This window comes from Apostichopus japonicus, chromosome 7 (genome assembly GCF_037975245.1).
Source record: "Apostichopus japonicus isolate 1M-3 chromosome 7, ASM3797524v1, whole genome shotgun sequence".
NCBI classification, from domain to species: Eukaryota; Metazoa; Echinodermata; class Holothuroidea; order Aspidochirotida; family Stichopodidae; genus Apostichopus; species Apostichopus japonicus.
The window spans coordinates 19804622-19825245 of record NC_092567.1 but is presented as its reverse complement, the minus strand read 5'-3'; the positions used below and the strand labels follow the sequence as shown (position 1 = coordinate 19825245).

Below are 20624 nucleotides of genomic sequence, written 5' to 3'. Positions count from 1 at the left end.
ATACGCCAAGCAACCGTTTCTGCCTCTTGAAGATTCAATGATTCCATGACATTTTTCCTACTAATGAACTTCAATCTTTGTCAATTTTTCCATTAACCGTTGTTGGACAATCAATCGAATTTGTTTATTTAAAGTTTCAACGAAAGGAAATATCGATGTGGTAGATCTGAGGGTCTAAATGGGGTATGTGATAAATTTATGACTCAACCTACCTAAACTGTTGAGTGTTTGTACATTTATAAGTGTCAAAACCTCCCTTTTAGGCAATTCAAACTCCCCTGCCTTAACATTTGTTTAGTACTGGACGCTAATTAGGACAATATTAGCCTCTGATTTATTTACCAATTACTACCGTTTTTTTTATTTCTTGGTGTTTGAACTCGAGAGGCTTGTATGAGAAATGCAACTAACAGAGGTATTTATATGTCACCTCGATAATTCACGAATATTTTCAATGAGAAACTGGTTCATTGAATTTAAAGAAATGGAAGGATAGAATTGTTATTATTATATCTTATGTTGCAGGGTTTTGGGATGTGATTTTGTCTTTTTTTTCGGCTTCAAACATTTATCTTAAAAACTGACCAACGGAAAAAAAAAGTCCAAATGGTAATTTGCGTCAATGAGTTTGTTCCACCTGTCACACTTGGGGAGGAAAGAAACACCCACTCATTAATTACAGACGGCATAGCCGTTCATAGGTTAGTCTTTAACTACGCTTGCTGTATAAATAAATGGTCGTCGTGGGGAAAAACACTCGTTTCTCTTGGAGACAAGAACAAAACTTAATGAGATTTGTAATCGCCATTTTCTGCCTGAACATTGAATTTCTATAATTGACTCATAACAATTTATCGGTGAAAATTTCCTTTTTTCCCACAAATCTCCTGCTCTGGTAAAATAACATATGAAGGTTATCTGAAACATCTAAAATGACAAATTAAGATTCGCGTCAATGCTTTGTGTGATATTACTTTTTTGTACATGTTACATGTGAAAATATAATAATGCATACACAAACTAGACGCACATTGACTAATTTCTCGACAGTTTTCATTCGTTTAAGAAAGGTTCTCTGAACCAGATGATGGATCCATAATAAGATATACCGGATAATCGATTGACTTTATTTGTCGGATGAACGCAAAGTCATAAACAAGAGAGGTCAGTTCGCGAGATTGACGCTTTAAGTTTATTAACGCATATAATATGTGTGTTTCTTCGCATCACCCATCATCTACATCTTAGGCTTTATGGAAAGGGATACAGACATTGATTGAACATATATGTACACAAATATGAAAAGTATACGTGAAACTTTGAATAACACCTACTAGTGTTCCGCTATTCTCAACTAGTCTCAACCTACACACACACACACACACACACATATATATATATACATATATATATATATATATATTTATAAATCGAATACTTTTCATATTTGCGTTGTAGGCCTATATGTATCGTACATTTGTCAGGTTTGGTGCAATTTTTAGGGCAGTTACGACTTATGTTAATTTCCCGGAAACCGTATATTGTCCAACTGATCTTATCACGTTCACAATATTACAGTTATAAAATGCCTTGTTATAATTTTGGAACCGACGAGTTTGCCAGTTTCGTTCTATAGCTATGTATATTGTGCTCATTAACAGTCCATTAACTGTTGGGCCATCGGAAGGAAAACTTTACAATGGCATTATATTAGCATCCGATGCTGCAGCATAAGATGTTTCTTTCAACACTTTATGAACTGATATGTACCAGATTTGTACTACGAGTACTACAACAACATTACGAGTACAAATACACGACTAATAGTATAATTCCGAGTACAAGACTCAAGCATTGTCAAGTAAGAGTATTACATCTTATTCAGTAACATCTATACCGGTACTTTAGCGGTGCTGTGGCGAGTGGATAAAGGCGGTGGCATTTGAAGCAAGGAGGCTTAGCAATCGGGAGGTTCCGGGTTCGATACCCGACCGGGGTCATAGTAAGGTCGGTTTTTCATCCAAGAGCAAGAGCAATCTACGGGTTTCCCATATGAAATGACTTTCTATATTGAAGAGATTCCAAATTTGCTTAAAATGTTGATTTGGAAGCCACCCAACGTGTAAGTTGTAATCCATAAGCCCATAGGGGCTTCTCCCACATTGTGGTCACCTTAAGCGTCGTTAAAATACCTGTTGATTATTCAAACAAATAATATTGCAAAATGCCAGACACACGAATGCGTGTACCGACAAACTAATGAGAGGTAGTACGAGTACATGCAAGTATACTAGAAAGCTATAGTAAGGACTTTTCTACACTGTTTAGTCCGATTTTATATCATTAAAAGCAATAATTTACAAAAAACCAAAACAAAACATATGACTGATCTCGTGTATCACATATTACAAATTAAATAATGATGAACTATTACCAGTCGGTGGATTTCACGTCAATAATAGGGTCTGCTTTGAAACGTGATTTACGAAAAAAAAAATACGTAATTTGTAGGTGTGGTGACTTCAGCAAACATGCGTGTCTAAATGTGAACATATAATCCAGAATCAGTACAAGTGTGTTTTATTTTGAAATTTGTAACAAACCTGGTTTTCATGTGTCAAGGCTCGTCATAATGCGCATTTGTCTCACGCACTGTCGAGAAAATTAGTTTCCCAAAACAAACCACGTGATACACGATTATGTGAGTGTCAAATTAAGACACGATGATATATTTTTATTCGCCAAAGGAAAATCACTTAGCAATTCATTTATGCTTTTTTAATGATCTCATTCCATTAAAATTCCTTAAAAAATATCCTCACCTAGAAACGTGTCTACATCTTAGTATTAGTTACATACCTAAACATGGAAATTAATCAAGATATCTACATTTTGTCATAATTATGTAAAATGGAACATAGCTATAGTAAACTTAATGAATTTCATATATGACACTTTAGGATCGAACTTGATCGGGAATTTCCCAAGCCAACCCAGGAAGGTGTCTGATTTTAAAATCTCCGTCTGGTTGAGAAACGTAATTTCACGGGATACCACATTTTTGCATCAGAGGTAGGTCTTTTTTTTACAAATAATACTGATAACGGGAACGTTCGGGACATAGTAGTATACGAACAATTGTATAATTAAAAAATAACCAAGGCAAGAAATAAAGTAATAAAACACTCAACGCTACTCCCAATCACTAAAATTACGTTCATGTACTTCCAAAAAAAATTAAGATTACAAACTTTCGCTTATAAAACTTTGTAGAATTTCTTCCAGTAACCAGTATTGGGCCTATCTGTATCATCTTCTTCTCATTCTTCGCATAATGTGATTTTTGCTTTCTCCCAAAACAAATGCCCAAAAGATGAAGTATCATGCTTTTTCTTCCCCCCAGATGTACCTAATCCATTTTAAACACTTGACATTCTGGCATGAAGCCAGTGCCTGGATGTTTATGTAATTCTCAGCATTAACTATTGACGCTACGTCAATCACAATAGTCCAGCTTTCTAAATCGACGAAAGAAAAACAATCCTAAGAGCGCATTCGAATGATATCGATAATTTTCTGAATGAAAAGTTTGTTAGCCTATATGAAATGATCAACCCAGTGTACTATCCAAGTGAATGAAATTGGTTCAAGTTATAGTGGTATGTCGTAATGTAATATGTTGTGCAACAACCATTTGTCTTTAGAAAGTAATGGACTTCACCTTTGTATTACACAAAGGAATAAGTATTGTACACTGTAAATATGTCGGGCAAATATAGACTATTTTGAACGTCCAATTCATCACTTTTGAAGCTATTAGATCCGTTAAATTGCGACGTTCGTAATAGTATTGTTATGGGGCAAACCTTTGTCCAAAATTGGTTGGATACATAAACCTACCCAGTGTTGGGTTAAATATTGCAGTTTTGCTTTAGATTGTATGTACACATTAAAGGTGGAATATATATGACTTTAGACTTTTCCTTTGGCAAGGTACTTACAACACTCGAAGTTATATATAAGTGTTTGAAAAAAAAGAAAACTGACTTATAAATTAGATGCAATGGATAGGAGTAACTAATATCATGGCTAGAACTATAATATAATGTGACATAAAAAGCCGAATTTCTCCAGAAATCCCTTCCGTACAACTTTTCTGGGTTGTATCGAATGAATCCGGGGGAAGGAGGGGGGGGGGTGGTAGGGGGTATCCCTGGGCACACAGCATCCAAGGTACTTTTGCTTCTGACTTGCTCCATACCCACCTTCCTCACCTCCCGCGAAGAAATGACGATACAGGGATTACCACAAACTGCGGTCTGGATAACTCAGTCGGTAGAGCACTGGGTCTGTAATCAAGAGGACACTTGTTCGAATCCCGTTCTAAGCCATAAATTTCTTAGATTTTTTCCAATACTGGAAGTTATATGCCCCCGTCATGTGTGCAAACGGCATTGTTTCATTTACGTTATTTACGTTAAGGCTTTTAGCTGGTATATATGGTCCAACAGCTCTATGTACCAAACAAGCACATGAGAATGTTTCTAATGCTATCTAAAATAAACAATGACTATGATCTGTTCTCGGCGATAAATGTTTAATTCTTTGTCATAAATTTTAATTCGACTTTTCAATCATATCGTCCTTGATTATATTCTAGACTATGGTGTAAATAATTTGGTTCACGCCCATAATAATTTACTTTTATATCTTCCGCTTTGTGAACAAACTAGTAACATCTAAGGTGTCATTTCACTCCGCATATTATAAAACTGAAAACTACTCATCGGTTACGGATATAAAGCTATAACCACACCTACGCCACCGGCTATAAAATAAAAATATCAAACGAAGAAGAAAACGCAGACAAAAATTAAAAGAAAACATATTAAAAGTAAGAGAAACGTATCAAATTACAGGGCGAATAAGTCAAATAAATGTTAAAATTGCAAGAGGAAATACAAGCTATTCTTTGATCTTGGTAATGTTTTACTCAAACTGCCGCCCGTAACCGGCTACGCATGAACTCTGATTTAAATAGTCACGGGGGGATAGTTAAACATTGTGCCAATATAAAGAGCAATTTTAGCAGACCCATTTTATTCGTATTTCCATGATGTAATGCATGTATATTGTAATTTGAGAATAATCTTTCACATGAACAATATATAGACAAACTACATAGACAAAACGAAACCCTTTTCAATAGTTTATCTTTCTCACATCCGTCTACGGGTACTCTAATGAGAACGCGCACTATACAGGTTTTACAATAGAGAAGTGAATGAGCATATCTACTACCAGAAACATAAATTTTCAACATTGTATGACTACTAGACACTACCAAGAAGGTGATTTTCAAGTGAAATAGGTTTATGATTGTGTCCTACAGGGTAGGCCTATCACACTGAACGTTCATATACGCTTTCGGGTCGTCCCTTGTGTATCGTTGAAAGATCGACATTACTTGGCGAGAAACATACCCAAAAAAATTAAAGAAAATAAACGAAAAGGAAATTTTTTGTAAGCTTCATTTCAGCTTAGAAGTCAGCCCACAATTAACAGTGAATGCATGGCAGTTGCAAGTCAAATACATAGTTACGTCATAGAAGGAATGAATTATAGAGTGAATTCGTCACACTTCGTGATTGCAATCTGATATTCTTCACCCCCCGTTACCGCTGTGAAATAGCCTCTACTATTTTTTTTTTTATCAAGTCGAAAATTGATTAGTTGATTGATTAATAATATCAGAGAGCCACGCATGGTGTATCGTTTATTGATAATACTCTGCAATAAATGTCGTTTGTGTGTTTTACATTTGTAAATATATATGTAAAGTCAGCGATATGATATTGCTAAGTATTCTTTTCGCCAAACAAATCCTTGACCACCCAATTGTTATTTACATTTAGAGTGGCGAATTCAAATTGATTACCTATTACTATAACAAAGCCACGCATGGTGTATCGTTTATTGCTAATACTCCGCAGTAAAATGTCGTTTTATTTTACATTATTTTGCAAATATACATACTTGGGTTGTCAAAAAAAGTAAGTTTAATTTGACTAATGTATTAATATTTGTATGATATCACAGTTCCTTACTAATTGGATACGTTAATGTACATTATAGAGCTAAGCTATAGAGTTTACGTTTAATGTACGTGACGAAAGCTGTTATTGTCTTACCTTAAATTACTCTTTAAATTATTCATTAATTAGTAAACATTGTTCTCGTGTGAAAAGAAATAGTTGATTTGTAGTGATACGAGTACAATGGAATTAATCTTTGGAGAGTTAAATTATTTAAGGCTTAACCTAAACCGGCTGCTTCAAATAGAATTTAATTGTCCAAAATGTTTTATGCTTACATCTCTAATAATATTCCGGAGATCGGGCTGAATCATATGTTTGAAAACATTTACAATTCAATGGCAACTGTCCCTTTGCTTAAACATTCTTTACATTTTTCTTGCAATACTATATTTCTTTATCGGGGACGGCGACATGTATAGTAAAGTATTACTTTAATAGATATATACATGTTGAAAGATAGATTATACTATAGAAAGAAATGAAATGTTGCACATAATGGATGAAACAACGTCGCAACTATTATATCAAATAAGCAAATTTGTCTCCCATCTTTTTGAACTTTCGCCCTATTAACTTAAAAATTCTCTCTCTTCTGTAGCCAGCATATTCGTGTACATCCCGCATTCCTGCACATTCTTTTCTCGAATCAAACACAGGGCAGGGAGTATTGCCCGCTGATGCATTCAAAGAAAGTACAGAAGTATAAGTGATATGCTAGTGAGGTGACATTGTATATGAACCTTATACCGATCTGGTTCTTCCGTTCATAACGTGTGGAAACTAATTTGTCATAGGACGAACCACAGATTAAATACTACGAGCGAATTACTGGAGCGAACAAGATTTTCGTTAAAAAAAAGAACATGGCTGCGTTTTTATGTTCTTAAACTTTTTTTTCTGAATTGACGAATGGATCAGGAGTTCCGAAGTTCAACGTGCTTTTCTGCAAATAAAATTGACAAAAAGTATGTCTCAACGCTTTGCTTACACATCCAAAATGATATTACAAAACTTTTCAAGAAACACTAGCCCATAGGGATGGCAACATTGTAGTATTTTCTTTCAGTTAGCTAATCCTTGTGTCACTCATTACTACTTTAATGAAACCTTTGTAGATAAAAGAGAAAAGTTAATGTTATCCCCAAATCGTAAAGATTATAAAACGATGGAAAATTGATACGTTGCTCTTTCAATAATTGGCAACTTATGAAAACATATGTTATCAAGCAGTTCCTGTGCACACGGTAATAAGGGAGAACTCTCTCTGTATTGTTAGGCTGGATTATCAGTCCAACTCTATTAATTTCACTCTAACCGTGTGGAAATAAAATAACCTATCGAACTGATTGAATAATTGTCCTTGGATGAATGATGGCACATTATTTTACCCCTGTAAATCATGTTTTAGTCCTAGATTTATTAAACTGGTCGTTGTGAAATGTCGTCATGATTACGTTATACAACAAATTTCAATCCGACTTTTAGATTGAAAGTTCCAATCTTTTTGGAACAGACTTTAGTATACGATGTTACTTTTTTGTGGACGGTGCAATTAATGAAATAGGGAAGAGTGTAGGGCATTTACCGTAGCATCTTTATGGGAGATGATTTTGAAAAAAAGTTGATAATAAAAACAAAATCGTTTTTACTAACTATTTACTTCAGCTTACACCCCAATAACTCAAGATGAAGATCATCATTTTGCAACTGACACTGAGTCACAAGGCAGATCACAATATTCGTTACTGTTATTATTCATATAAGATACTTTATTATACTTTTTAATAAATATATTTAAAAAAAAAGGTGTTGTGTTGTTTGCAAGTAAGATTTTTACCCAACTGTGTGTTCCCTTCCAGCACCTCAAATTATCTCTTCAATAATGCATTTTGCCGTGTATAATTATCTTCCACAAAAAGGTCGAAAATCCTTTGGGTATAATTCAAATAAATTTTTGGAGGTTGCAAATGCACTCTTTTGCATCGCCTCTTTTGCATTATCTGTAGAGGCGATGACATATACGATTAGTGGAGTGTCTTGGTAGTGCAAGCGCAAAACAGGACGGCTGTAATAGAGGTTTAGGCCAAATGTTACTTAGCTAAAGTAAAGTTGGTAGCCTTTCATAAGAAACTTCCAATATACGACGGTTTTTGCTTCCAGTCACTTTTTAACTAAACGATCAAAATGCACTTAGTATGCATTTTCCTCTCCCATGATTTGTTTTTTTCGTAAAGCCAACTGGTGAGTCACTATAGTAGTCAATTGAGCTATTTGTGAAGTTATAAAGATATTTTCTTATTAGATTCTATGTTTACATTTCTTCAGCACTATAGCTTAACTTGTTACTTATAAAAAGTAATCTACCGTGATTATTTTGACGTCATCAAGGTTTTGGCTCAGTTAATTCCAAATATATCGTATTATTCATAGCCTTGAAATGAGGTATTCACAATCAAATATGTATGTCGTTGTGTTCAGGTGATGAATGAAACCGGTTGTGACATTTTGCAATTAGTAGATTTAGATCGCATTGAACTGGTTTTTCTTTTCAGAACTGTGTTTATAACTTTTTATACTTTTATAACTTCTTATCTTTCATTATATTTTAGAATGAAGATGACTATATCCTCATCTACTGTGGTTCAGCTTGGACTGGTGATGGCGCTATTCTGTATTATAATGTCCACTGCGGAAGAAAGGCCTAAGCAATATGTAAGTTTTTACTTTTTCTGCTACGCTAAATGAAAATGATATTAACAGAAACAGAGAAGAATACCTATTAGAGAAAGTATCATCATTTCAAGGATTAAAATTGTTCAAGAACCTGCAAATTTGCAGTATTTTTTTCGAACGCATTGAGTGACGAGAACAATTTAGAGTGTAAAGCACTATATGCGATGATCAGCTATACCTTTATGTGTGTGGCTTTTTCGTTCTAACATAAGTTAACGATTAACAGCGAATTGTACATGGATTATCCGACGTTTCGGGGTGAGAAGAATGTGGCAGAGTCGAGACAGATTGTTGACGAAATAGATATCTGACATAAAACAATTTCCATAATTTGTATTCATCCCTTTTCGGTAAAAAAAAAAGTTTAAGTGAAGTCGGTCGTCAGAATGTAATGTAGCCTTACGTTTTCCACTGATATGATGTGGTTAGAGTTCCGTACTTTTTTATCAATGTTTTCGTATTTTTATGGGGTAATTTTACTTCTTTCTTATTTTTGCTTCCTACTGGGAGAGTATTCTCGTTCATCATGCCTATAAGATTATAAGAAAAATGATTACCACAGACTTAACGGGATTTATTCTGTCTTAGTTTTCTACAAGCCAGTTTTGGAAGAACAAAACTAAATGAAATGGATGTCGGATTAGCCCTTCACGGGATTGTTGTGAAAATGATTTAATTTTTACATGGTTCGATTTGTTTTTGGTTTCAATTTCAGAATCGAAGATCACAGGGCTGGACGCCGCAGGCTCTGTTTCTCTGTAAGTTTTATAATATCATATCATCAATAAATGTATATATGTTTACTTAGCCTACTATCGTCTATAAATTATTCATGATCAATTTGGAGTGTCATGTTAAATTTGCTTTCGCTTTATGATGTATCCGATTTGAATAAATATAAACTGGGAAAACCTTTTCTAGTTTCTCATGCGTATCTATATCATTCTTTAATTAAGAAAATCTGGTACAGTTAATTGATAAACGGAGTCCTATTACAACTCCTCGTCACGAATGAAAGCTTTGGAAATTCATTTCTGAGTTTGAACCGTGAAGGAGTGTAGACGGGTAGATGATGATTTTCAATCAAGTTGCAATCAATTTGCGATTTTTTTGTTGTTGTATAGTATTAATATACTCTTTGGCATTAACGAATTATCAAAAATAATGTTTAGAATGCGTAGGTGTAATTAGAGTCTACGTTTTAGGTGAAAATGTTGGTAAGAATTTTATAAAATCCAATGCCGTTAAATGAATGACTGCGTAGAGCGTGAACATTAATTAACTGAATGATTTTAGTTAGAAGTTTAGATCTCCCAAAAGATAGATCTCTCTTTTGAAGGTTAAAAATAGTTGACTGTTAAATAGATCCTTTGTTTCGCAGTATAATGGTTGGATAAATTGGGGTATATTGGTTTAGAAGATGAACTTTTACTTTTTAAATTTAATATTTGAATTGCCACCGAGTGCTCTTCTCATTAAAAAGAAATGCATGAGATTCTTTAAGATCAACTATTTTCACAGCACGTTTATATGGTAATCTATCGTACAGATGTTACAAAAAAAAACATAACTATAGCACATACGCAGTTAGAAATAAAATTGTCGAATATATGATATCATCCCGGAGGGGAGGAAGGGGGAGGGGTTGACAGTCGAATAGGAGGACAGGGAGGGTGGGGGGATATACTCCATATTCGCCAGTTCCTAACCCCCATAGGGAGGGTGCCTTAGCGTAGTTAATGTTGAATGTCATGGTTTTGGAAATTTTGGAAACAAAAAAACGGTACTTTAAGCAAATGTAATAATACATCATAAATAGTTTAAATAATGTCCAATATGCTATGTTATTCTAACGGATATATATTTTATTTTATGTTAGATGGAATAATGCCACCGAGAAAACAAAAATCAGACGTCTCATACAGTACCATTAAAAGGACTGCTTGGGGTCCTAGACCCAATATAAGTGAGTTTTGAGATATGTTACTACAGATTGATCATTTGAATAATCCATACGTGGTGGTAGTAAATGTTTTACGTGACTGCCTGATGGTACAAATTTGGAAAACTATGGCATTATTTTTTTCTTATAGAAGACCATAATCATGATGTTTCAGTACTATCATAACAATTTTACGTGATTTGCCTGGTCAAAATTTGGTCAATTAAATAAACTAGCCAATTAATATAATTGCAATGTTTGTCTATCCATGTATTTCTTTGCTCTTTTCATTGTCTAAAAATTCACATTTAGCTTTCCATAATTTCATATACTTATATAAATGTTAAATATTATAATATACGTTATTATAATTGATGCTTATATTATATTTCCTGTTTTACAGTGAGGGCGTGGCATCCATCCCGAGTATCTAGAGATGGTAATGACGACCGTTAATCCATTCTGATTGGACCAAGCCACATTAAATTTCCGTTTCCTTAAAACAAAAACGAATTAGCTCTTATTTGTTTTAGTATAATAAACATGCACCTTTATGAGAAATTTTTCGACGAACTGAATATTAATTGCTGTGCTAACTCTCTGATACAATAAGTCTTCTTCTAATATGTGAAATTCTTTTGTGCATTAACCGTAAGATATGTTGAAACTATGGCGTAATTTGCCACGTAAACGAAAAGACATAATATACTTCTTTGAGTTATTTTCTTGCAACCATTGCAACCCACGAAGTGCATTGTAGCGATTTGCATGTGTATTGATAATAAACAGAACCCTCCCCACCCCCACACCCCACCAATACAAATTGTTTTTTTTTTCATTTAACAGAATGAATTTACATGAACCAAATGAACCAATAGCTCTCTAAAGGAGTCTGCGCTTTGTTCATGATAATCAATTAGAGTCCAGGATATATGATTGAAGTCAATTTTTCCCTATTCATAAACCGATAAACCCATTAATATCTGGTGGTGGGGTACATTTGCTTTTGTAATGTCATTAATAAGAGTTTGAAATTTCATTTGTTTTCTTGCAGAATATAGTCGGTTGATAAAATTAGCTCTTGTCGCAATGTGGGTTTGTTGTTTTAATTTTCAGGCACTAGTCTTTTGTGTGCAATATCCTGCAACTGAAGTCATATGATAAAAGCAGCTGTGTTTTGAAAATCTCTTTCGTTATAATGTGCACAAGTTAATACCGAGATTATTTCTTTCAATCTCGATATGCATGGTAGTACTGGTGTTGGGTAATATTGGTGTGTTCGTATTTGACTATGATAAAATAAATCGAATAACTTCAATCATCTCTGCGAACTATATTTTAGTTGAAACCATCTTTTCTGTGAGAGATTTAAATTCATAATGTTTTTACCTTTGCATCTAACGTTGTAAATAGACTTAAACGTTTATGACAGAGGTATCCGAAAAAAAACCTGAGGCTGGGTTTTAGCTGGACGAGAAACAGAGGGAGGTACACAAAATGTAGGCAATATTCGAAATCAGAGTTCTCAATGATATTCGCAAAATTTAACATGTCCCTCAACAATTAGGTATGAATATACCCATAGAAATCGGACAGTAGTCATCCCTGAATGGGATTCTTATGAGGGTCAATTGAAAAATGTTTGCCCTTAGAGAATGGCATTATGTAGAATTTTTAGTCGTGATTATGTCATAGGCCAAACGGAAAGGAAACTTATTGTGCTAGTACTTTGTCTATAGCCATTAAGATATTTGCCTTTTTAAAAGAATAGTCCAGGTCAAAATTTCTTGCTGACATGTTGTAGAGGAACATAATCTAAGCATTCTGGTTAAATTTGCATTCAGTTCCTATGTACCGTTTTTGAGATATTGACAGTTGAAGTTGCCACCGATATTCTACCAAAAGTGAACTTTGAGCAAACAGGTGTGACGTCATTGTTGCATACTGATAAATAATGTTTGTTTTCCTTTACAATTTACGTCTAATTTTATACTCCACAATTTGATGCATCCATAATGTGAATATTCCATAGGTATTGGTATTTTATAAACTTCACATCCCACTTTAGACAAACTAGTAACCCTATCCAACTCAAGGTCAACTCAATAACATATTTTAATAATTTCATTTCGAAAGCAGGGGCGATAGGGGAAGTTACCGAAGCGGCGTGTAATGTGCGAGAGGCATAGCAATTATTTACAATCAACTTAACTCTAAATACCAATATGTCAGTTATGTTTACTTGTTTTGAAACATTTCTGATCAAATTTACGTTACCATTCATGAACCCCCTCAAACAAAAACAAATAAACATCCAACACTAAATATTTTATAGTTAATGAACTTAATGTTTGATATTGGTTTGGAGATGTTCATTTTTATAATAATTCCTACCATGGAAAAAAAAAGCATTTGGGTATGAGAGTGCTGGATCTAGGTCACTAACAATTTTTCATTGTTTCAACCACAAATTAAGGTTAAATTTCATCAGTGCCAACCATGTAGTGAACAAAACGTCATGTAAGCCTAATGACATCATCGATCAACTCGAAGTTTTACAACTGTGAATATCAATTTCTTCTTTTAACCTTTCGTCGTTTACAGTTAAAAATTTCGAGGACATAGAGGACGAGGATGACGAGAATAAACGCGCCGGATGGACTGGAAAACCGAGATTATTCGGTAGACGTATGTATAATCAATCATTTGTCAATTAATTGTAGCTTTAATGTAAAAAAAAAGGCAGAAACCAGTTGGTCGTCGATGTATGAAATGTGCCGACATTCCGACGCGAAAAATGTAGCACAATGATTTCTATTTTAGTGAAATGTTGATATCAACACTGTTTTAGCATTTAAGAAAGACAACACGTTTTAAATGTTTATCTCTCGAATATCAATTTTGCAAATTGATAACCGTACTCAAATATATTTTGTTTTAAATACGCTACTGATTAAAATGTAATTTGTACTCTATTATACAATTCTACATGTGGACATGAAGTTTGCATTTCTTCTTATTTCTCACACAAAACCAACTGAAGAAATGACTGTTAAGAGAGTACCGGAAAAGCTTGACGGTGAGTGTTGGTGATAGTAAGGGGATGGGGGCAGACTACCACTGGCAGCTACATCTTATTTACATTTTAAAACATATCAAGAAAAGGGTATTTTAAGTATACACTTTCTTCATTTCTCAACAAAAAAGGTGCTCGTAGATTGAAAAAGACAACACCCGAAATGGGAGAGGGGAAGAGTTGACATGTCATATGGATATTGCGGATAACAAGAACTCTGAATAGGTCAATAGTGACGTCAGCGCTCTGAGACAGCTCCTCACTTGTATGTATGTGTGTATTTTAGATACTCCTGCAAGCAGAAACTCGCGAAGAAGCCTCATTGGCTTATATCAAAGCCGTAAGCTGACCGAAGTCAGTCTCTGACATTCATATTGAACGTCCATTATTATGAATTGTCAATTGTCAACAACTATGTAACTGGACGGCATACATTAAATCTTGGAGTGACTCGAACCGGGGAACTTATGATTGACAGGCACAGGCGTTAACCACTGAGCTAACACTCCATATACTTTGGGACACACAAACAGGCCCGAGTTCAATAGCGGGGTCCACGGAAATATGCCATAAAGAATGATGTTTCTTAACTTTCGTAATATGTTTAAGGAAAATGAAAACTTGAAAGCACTCGACAAGAGAAATACGTTTCGAAATTATTAGTCTGATTCAAGCAATAACGAGCGCCCTCTTCATTCTCCTATGTGAATCTGATTAAGTTATCATATAATGACCACGAGAGCGTGGTGGCCAATTGGCTAAGGCGTCGGACTCGTGATCCAAGGATTGCTGGTTCGATTCCTGGCTAGTTCATTACGTTGTGTCCTTGGGCAAGATGCTTTATCTCAATTGCCTCTCTCCGCCCAGGGGTTAAATGGGTACCTGTGAGGTAACTTGTCATTGGGCGCACTGTATATAACTGCTGCCGACTGGAGGGATTGCCTCGACTCTCTGGGACAGGTTATTGACCAGGGGTAATATAACGTCTGTAAAGCGCTTTGAGACCTACCGCTGTTGTAAAGCGCTATATAAAAATTCAATTATTATATTACTGAGTTGGTACTATGTATTACTTTATAACTGTTTTTTTTTTGTCTTTCTCTTGCTCTTAGGATTTGAGGAGTTTCCGCTGCTAAAGAGAATGTTGGAGATTGCCGAAAAGAGGGAAGACGAAACTCCAGTTTTGTTTGACGACGACGAAGAACTATTAGACTAAACAATACAATAAGAGGATGTCCTCAACTTCCCACCTTATTCTCTTTTAGGATTTTAGTTAACTTTCAAACGTCCGTTATACCGATTCGACTTTAGAAAATGTTTGTTTATTGAAAATCGACGCAAAGGTGAATGTTTACGATCATTTGGAACACACCAAAACTTATATGAAAATATAGGAATCATGATAAAGTAGCTTACTGACAAACTGGTTTTATAAACAAAAAACAACAAAAAATATTTAGATTTAGAGTAATTGTAGATTTAGAATGTTCTGGCTTAATACCGATCATAATATGTATCCTAAATGCCAGAAGCAAGTGCTCAAATTTGTACATAACTATATTAAAACTTTGGTAATCTATATGTCGGATGGGAAATCGAGAATTGAATCCGTAACGCATGCTTACAACAGAATGCATTCCAAAGACGAGGGCTTAAGCAAAACCAAGCGTGTGTACTTAAATGTCCACGTACTTCTATGCAGTCCATAGTTATACAACTCATTGAATTTAAAATTGCAAAAGCCTATACGTTTGTATGTAATGAAATTCAAACTTCTCGCACTGTGATTTTTATGTTCATATCTCCAGTATCGTCCCCTACCTTACTATTATAGCTACTACTAATAATAATAAATATTATTATTATTATTAAGCTGAGACACGATATGTTGAATTTGCAGTATTTATGTGTTACCCCCTCCTCTTAATGGAGATCGATTCCTTGAAATTCAACACAGACTTAGAACATGAAATGGATAATCTCAACTTACCTAATAGCTCCATGCTATAAGTCACAGAACCTGAAATCACAACCGTCGATAACGTTGGCATAGTGACCGATGTAATTCACTCGCAGAGGAACGAGATTGGTCCACTGCAAAATACGACTTACTTTTATAATCTTTATCAACTAACATGGTTCCGCTTGTGGTTAAATTAATCAAGTGTCTAAACTCAGTTTCGTTCAAATAAAGGTGCGGGTACTGGCTGACGTTACTTTATTAACAGTTGAAGCACTTGGTGATCCCAGAGTTGTGTTATCGACACAGACTTATAAAAGCCCTTCAAATGTTAACAAAAGGTATATTGATTTAATTGTTCGGTAACATATTTCGCATACTATCGTCTATTAGCTAAACCTACAGTATAGTTATATACAGATATCAGTTTATAGCCTTATTATTTCCTTGTGGAAAGGACATGGCATTACATACTAAATCATATACAACCTTTTGTCGGCTGTTTGACAATTATGAACTTTTCTTGAGATTAGATCAGACGCGAATGAAGTTCTTCTCACTGAAACTGTTGTATAATAGTCTAATTGGAATAATTCAAAGGTATCGTGATAAGACATGTACCTTTCAAGTAGAACAATTGTTGTAATAGCGGCTGCAAAATAAGAAAAAAATGTATTTTAATGTATTTAACTCTGTATTAAGTTCATTCAATGTTAATATCCCTTTATGTGTCCCTTTGAGTTTCAGTGGGGGACGGATCAGAAGATGTGGGGGAATGTATGTCTCTTTGTACGTTTGGAAGAGTGGTATTCTCGATGGAAAGTCAGTATGGAGATTAACATATTTATAATTACGTTTGCGCTTTAAAGCTACGGACGTGGTAGGCGAATAAATGTCAGTTATGTTCTGAAAATAATTAAATGTACAATATTATATTAACAATAAAAAGAGTGATTTAATTGAAAATGGTTTCTGAGTCTAGCGTACTATTTTTAATTATTGTTATTAAACGTTTACACTTTTGAAGATTTATCGCTCTTTAATAAATTGCATGCTGTTCTTCAACCACATGCAGCTCTAATACAAAAAACCTAAGCTAGTGGTTTAATTGTCATTACTCACATAATTAACAAATTCTTACAAAACACCCGAACTGTTGTGAACAGGGAGTGTTAACTCAGTGGTTAACGCCGGTGCCTTTCAATCATAAGGTCCCGAGTTCGAGTCACTCCAAGATTAATGAAGAAGAATCTGTTGAGACCTCTTCAATCATAGGGTAATGCTCCGGTTGTAGAGTGCTAGGGCCTACATGAACAGTGGCTGCCTTTATACTCACATTATTATCAAGTCCTTACGAAACAACCGAATGGTATTGATATAATTAAAATTGGCAATCCTATGAAACATCTTAACGTATTGTACATATAATAACTATGTATAAATAGATGAAATATGTTACAGCAACAGGACGATTATTAACCTGATAGGTCGTAATACTTTGGACCAGGGTTTCCCTAACTTTATCCCCCCCCCCAAAAAAAAAACCTCAGTGGATGTCAGAGTTGTCCACAAAAACCCCCAACATTTCGAGATACGATCTGAGTCATAATATACTATGATTCGCATAACAGTGCTTCGTGAAAGATCAAGTTCATAGTGTAGAGTTTGTCGATAGGTACGACTTTTGTACATTACTAAATTAAATGATATATCAGATGTTAGCTCAACAAAAAGTACTTTATAGTCTCAGGAACCCGCTGGGATGGACCCACGCACCCCCCCCCCCGGGGGTTCATGCACCCCAGTTAGGGAACCCCTGCTTTAGACGATTATTATCCAGCATTTGAGGATCGGGTGCTTAGTAGGACAGTTTGGAGCAGGTTAGTCTTAATACTGCATTAATGATGTGCAGTAGTCTATTTGTTTTTTAAGGGATTGATGGATGGCGCTCCTGCATAATGGTCATGTAGCACAACTAATTGCTCCATTGACTTAGACACTTAGACACTAAATTTGTCAATTTCCGCTGACATGTTCCTGCCTATCAGTAATGGCTTGGACTGTCATGCACTTTAAATCTTTCATACCATCACCGTTTAGACTTTGAGGTAAAAAGAAAAAATTTGTACGAATTATTCTCGTAGCAATATATTTGTTCCAATAACGGCATCTGTCAATGTCATCTTCAAATATCTAAAAGAAAAGTTTAAATTGGCGATAGGTTGTAAAAATTCAAATCTCTGAAAGCAACAGCTAAACACAGATGACCGAAAACATGCAACAACCAAAACAAAATCACTTCTAGAACTTTTGTCGGTGAACCTTTTTCTCGGATGTAATTTACTACTTTTGGTACAATACCTTAACTCTCGATGAATTTGTATCATGACGATTGACGAGCAAGATGTAGTAGATCTGCCCCTGAATAAACTTTTCTTCGAGCGTAGTGGCTTCCTATTTTGTGTTAGTATATATCCACTTTTCTACCTGAGAGGTAATGTTGTTTTCTTGCGTTTATTTGTTTCTCATAGTTAATTGAATTTAAACAGTATAAAACTAGCAGACAATATAACAGGTGTTTTCTCTAATTACTTAGCTAAATTAACTAGACCTAAATAAAAAAAGATGAAAATATGGCATGAAATAAAAAGGGCAAACGCTTAGGATATATACTGTGATTTCAGTGAATTTTCTTAGTAATCGTAAAATAAAACAATAAAGACATGATAGGAAAATTTAACGGATCCGGAAATTGTAACTGAGGGCGCAATGCAAGAATGCTGCTCATTGCTGTAGGCACGGTAGATGGTGTTGCGCTTGTGCAGGAGACGGCGGAGTAAATCACAAGTTGCAAACTGTCCAACAATGTGAACAAAATTATTCGATGATCAATTTAAAGGGAACGCCCCGTTGCTAAATGTGTTTGATTGTTTAACAAAAAATGAAAGAATTTTCGACAGTTTGAAAACAAAATCATGTCCTCATAGCATTTTGTAAGTCGAAAAATGTTTAAGCTTGGTGACACGGTGCTTTTTGCATCTGACAAGGGAAGAGTGAATTACGTCATCGCGGCGAATTCAAATGTTGTTGAATATTCGAATACAATTCTTTCACAAATACAATTTAAAAAAATCTACAAAAAACACCAAAAAACTTTTCATGAAATTGTATCTACACAGGAAACTTTGACAGCTAAGCAAAATTTATCGAATGTATCGCATTTCGCGAATAAATCAACAAGAAGATTATAATAGGAAAGGAAAGCTTTCAAGGACCCACATTTCATGATGACATCACATATTATCTATCCCTGGAAAGATCAAGGTTTGAGCCAATCAAAATACGTTACATTCAATCAGCAATTTCTTGCAATCGGAACAATATATAACGATGGGGTTTTCTATACTAACAATATGACATTTGTTTTTGCTCTTTAAGATAATGGTTTATCTGCCAATGGAATATTCCGCTAGAGAGTAACTTATACCCTTTTGTATATTCACAAAGCAAACCGTAGCTAGCAATCTACAAATCACAGTAGTTTCTAAGATTTTCTTCCGTAGATTTTGCTGCCACCACTACGATATTTCGAAATGTACTACAGTACATTCATACGCAAACATTTACCTATGTAAGAGAGAAACATATTTGATTTTCCCAGGGATTTCTTGTTTCGGAACCTTCAAAATTGGTCATTTATAACGAACAATGCCCTTACTTATGAAAATGTCATAATTATGACAACACTTAGTACGAATAGGTCTTGATAGTAACATATTTATGTATTTATATTTTGAAAAGAAAATGTTATCTTCGAGAAAGAATAAAACTTGTTGCTCACACAAAATGACATGCTGCCCTCATATAGATATAGAGCTTGAGAGTGATATCTTAACCGTTACTATATAGATGGAGTAAATATGGTAGGTTAAAGACAAATCCAGATATTACTTCAAATTCAAATTGCAAAACGAGAATCCACCGGATGTGGGTGAGGGTGAGGGGTGGGGGGGGGGTTGGGAGGGAGGAATGTGAGAGGACCCATAAGGCTCAAAAATATGGTTTAATATAGCAAGTAAATATAAATCTAATACAGTGAGTAAATCCGACAATTTAAATTAAATTCTGACTTGAAACTGCGGACCGCACTATCAGTTTAAACTAGAAGAAAATCCTGTCAGAGGGCCTGTCGTAGCCCACACCCCCCTCCCCCCAAAAAAAAACAGGCAACAAGATGAAACAAAAAGATAATGGGTGTGGAGAGGTAAAAACTTCTTCAACATCCTTAAAACGAACGTAGTCGTTTTTTGAAGTGATGTCTTCATCTCGTTACCGCCTAAGATTAGATTTGCCTCTCTTGATAGAGGAATAATACTGTGCAAAATATAACTGTCTAATATTTAAAATCATAGAACACTATTTGTTGTCCCTAATCGGCGGCGTAAGTAACGATATAATAGCAACTCATCCGGTGAAGCCGGCCACAGGCAAAGCGGTTAGTATATTGGTATTGGTATATTGGTATTGGTATATTGGTATTGGTAAATTGGTGTTGGTATATTGGCATTGGTATATTGGCATTGGTATATTGGTATTGGTTTATTGGTATTGGTATATTGACATTGGTATATTGGTATTGGTAAATTGGTATTGGTATATTGGCATTGGTATATTGGTATTGGTATATTGACATTGGTATATTGGTATTGGTAAATTGGTATTGGTATATTGGCATTGGTATATTGGCATTGGTATATTGGCATTGGTATATTGGTATTGGTAAATTGGTATATTGGTATATTGATATATTGATAT

The 20624-nt window shown here is 34.8% G+C and overlaps 1 protein-coding gene and 1 long non-coding RNA gene across 2 annotated transcripts in view; one reads left to right on the top strand and one right to left on the bottom strand.

Moving 5' to 3' along the window:
- The window catches only part of LOC139969644 (uncharacterized), a 49122-nt gene extending 32345 nt beyond the window's left edge, over nt 1-16777 (top strand). Inside the window, exons 2-8 of the mRNA XM_071974781.1 lie at nt 8708-8810; nt 9547-9589; nt 10711-10797; nt 11177-11212; nt 13378-13461; nt 13817-13852; nt 14962-16777. Of these exons, the coding sequence (XP_071830882.1) occupies nt 8709-8810; nt 9547-9589; nt 10711-10797; nt 11177-11212; nt 13378-13461; nt 13817-13852; nt 14962-15065 (492 nt within the window). The 5' untranslated portion in view covers nt 8708 and the 3' untranslated portion in view covers nt 15066-16777. The remainder of the gene's footprint in view (nt 1-8707; nt 8811-9546; nt 9590-10710; nt 10798-11176; nt 11213-13377; nt 13462-13816; nt 13853-14961) is intronic.
- Nucleotides 1-20624, bottom strand: part of LOC139969646 (uncharacterized) — a 335050-nt gene that overhangs the window by 83147 nt on the left and 231279 nt on the right. The window lies entirely within an intron of this gene.